The 1,414-nt window shown below is 48.5% G+C and overlaps 1 protein-coding gene across 1 annotated transcript; it reads left to right on the top strand.

Annotated features, from left to right (window-relative positions):
• Positions 1 to 51: 51 nt before the first annotated feature.
• On the top strand, positions 52 to 921 carry Pmar_PMAR024962 (hypothetical protein; the record flags this gene model as incomplete). Its single annotated transcript, XM_002765714.1, has 1 exon — positions 52 to 921. One exon carries the CDS (start codon positions 52 to 54, stop codon positions 919 to 921), a length of 870 nt encoding a protein of 289 aa, XP_002765760.1.
• Positions 922 to 1,414: the final 493 nt, after the last annotated feature.

Here is a 1,414-nt window from a genome sequence, read left to right as displayed (position 1 = left end):
AATCAAAATCTTGACGACCAAAACCATCAGTCGAACGCCCATGAGGTGTTTATGTATGATTTATCATTCAGTCCTAATCCCGACTCGGACGTGAATCTTCTCAAGAAGTCTACAGTGATCTCTGTATTGTTAGACACTGGAGCCGGGAAGAGTTTCGTCAACGGGTCATGGTTAAGGGATAATATTTCTCTTGTGCACGCTCATAAGCGCTCGGACAATCCCCTGAAAGTCAAGTGCGCTAACGGCTCTACTTTTTGCACGGACCGCATGGTCTTATTGAAGGTAGTTCACGACGGTGAGCTTAAAACATGGTGGTTCTACGTTACCAAGCATCTCTCCCATGCGGTCATCTGCGGCATGGACCTCTTGCGTGGTCTTAGCTTCACGTTGAAGATGTCACCAGGATCTCAAGAGGTCTCAACGAATGCCGAGCAGGGTGAGGTTGGCTGTACCTTCACTTCGATAGTGACTACATTGAACACCATTTCGCAACGGTCTGAGGTTAACTCGAGGGACTTTGGCCAGGATACTGTGCTCTGCTCATCGGAGAAACCGGTACAATTGTTAGCAGACGATACTCTGGTCGACATCGTCCCGGACATCTCTAGTCTGCCAAACTCGCATCCTGAACCAATACAGCGGCACGTCCATCGCATTCCATGGGTGAGCGAGGCGAGGCCCAACCGTAGCCGGTCTCTTAGACGTGCGAAGCAGATGTCGAGGAAGCTTGAAGAGAAGCTGAGGAACGATCCAGTGGCGTACCGACAATGCTGTGAGCAGATCGACATGTTGGTGAAACGTGGGTTCGCAAGACCGGCATCCGAGGACGAGATCAATCATGCTTACGGACTGTTGGTGGTTCGTCGAGCTTCTTCGTCCACGACGCCTATGCGTGTGGTCAGGGTTGTGCAGGCCCTGTGAAATTTCGCGTTCCGCAAATTTCAATTTCAAAAATTTCATGAAATTTCAGCGGTGCGCTGAAATTTCGCGAAATTTTGAAATTTGAAGATTTTTGGCTAAAATTTGTACTTTTTGGGGCTTTTCACGCTCCCCAACATCGAAGAATATCATATCCACAACATAGCTTTGATAAAGCAGTCATAATCTAGATAATTATCACGGATGTCCTGCGAATCGGTGAATTCTTGCGCCGCTCGTGAACAGATCTCGCTCGCCCTGGAAATCCTGGCGGGGCGCACCGAAGCTGTGACTTCAATGATTGATAGGTGCATGTATCCGACAAGTAGAGACTCCGATGAATCGATTCATTTCTCCATCGTCGATTAGTTAGTTGTGCTCGCACAGTAGTCGATTGTCTGAGAAAGCCACGAGACCCATGTTTAGGTGTCCGATCTACCGATTTGTTGTTGTCTTCAGGCGTTGAGGAATCTGATGTGCTTCCGCTCGATGCATT

This window comes from Perkinsus marinus (assembly GCF_000006405.1).
Source record: "Perkinsus marinus ATCC 50983 genomic scaffold scf_1104296975040, whole genome shotgun sequence".
Taxonomy (NCBI): domain Eukaryota; phylum Perkinsozoa; order Perkinsida; family Perkinsidae; genus Perkinsus; species Perkinsus marinus.
The sequence above is the reverse complement of the archived record's forward strand: the minus strand, read 5'-3'. Positions and strand labels throughout refer to the sequence as shown.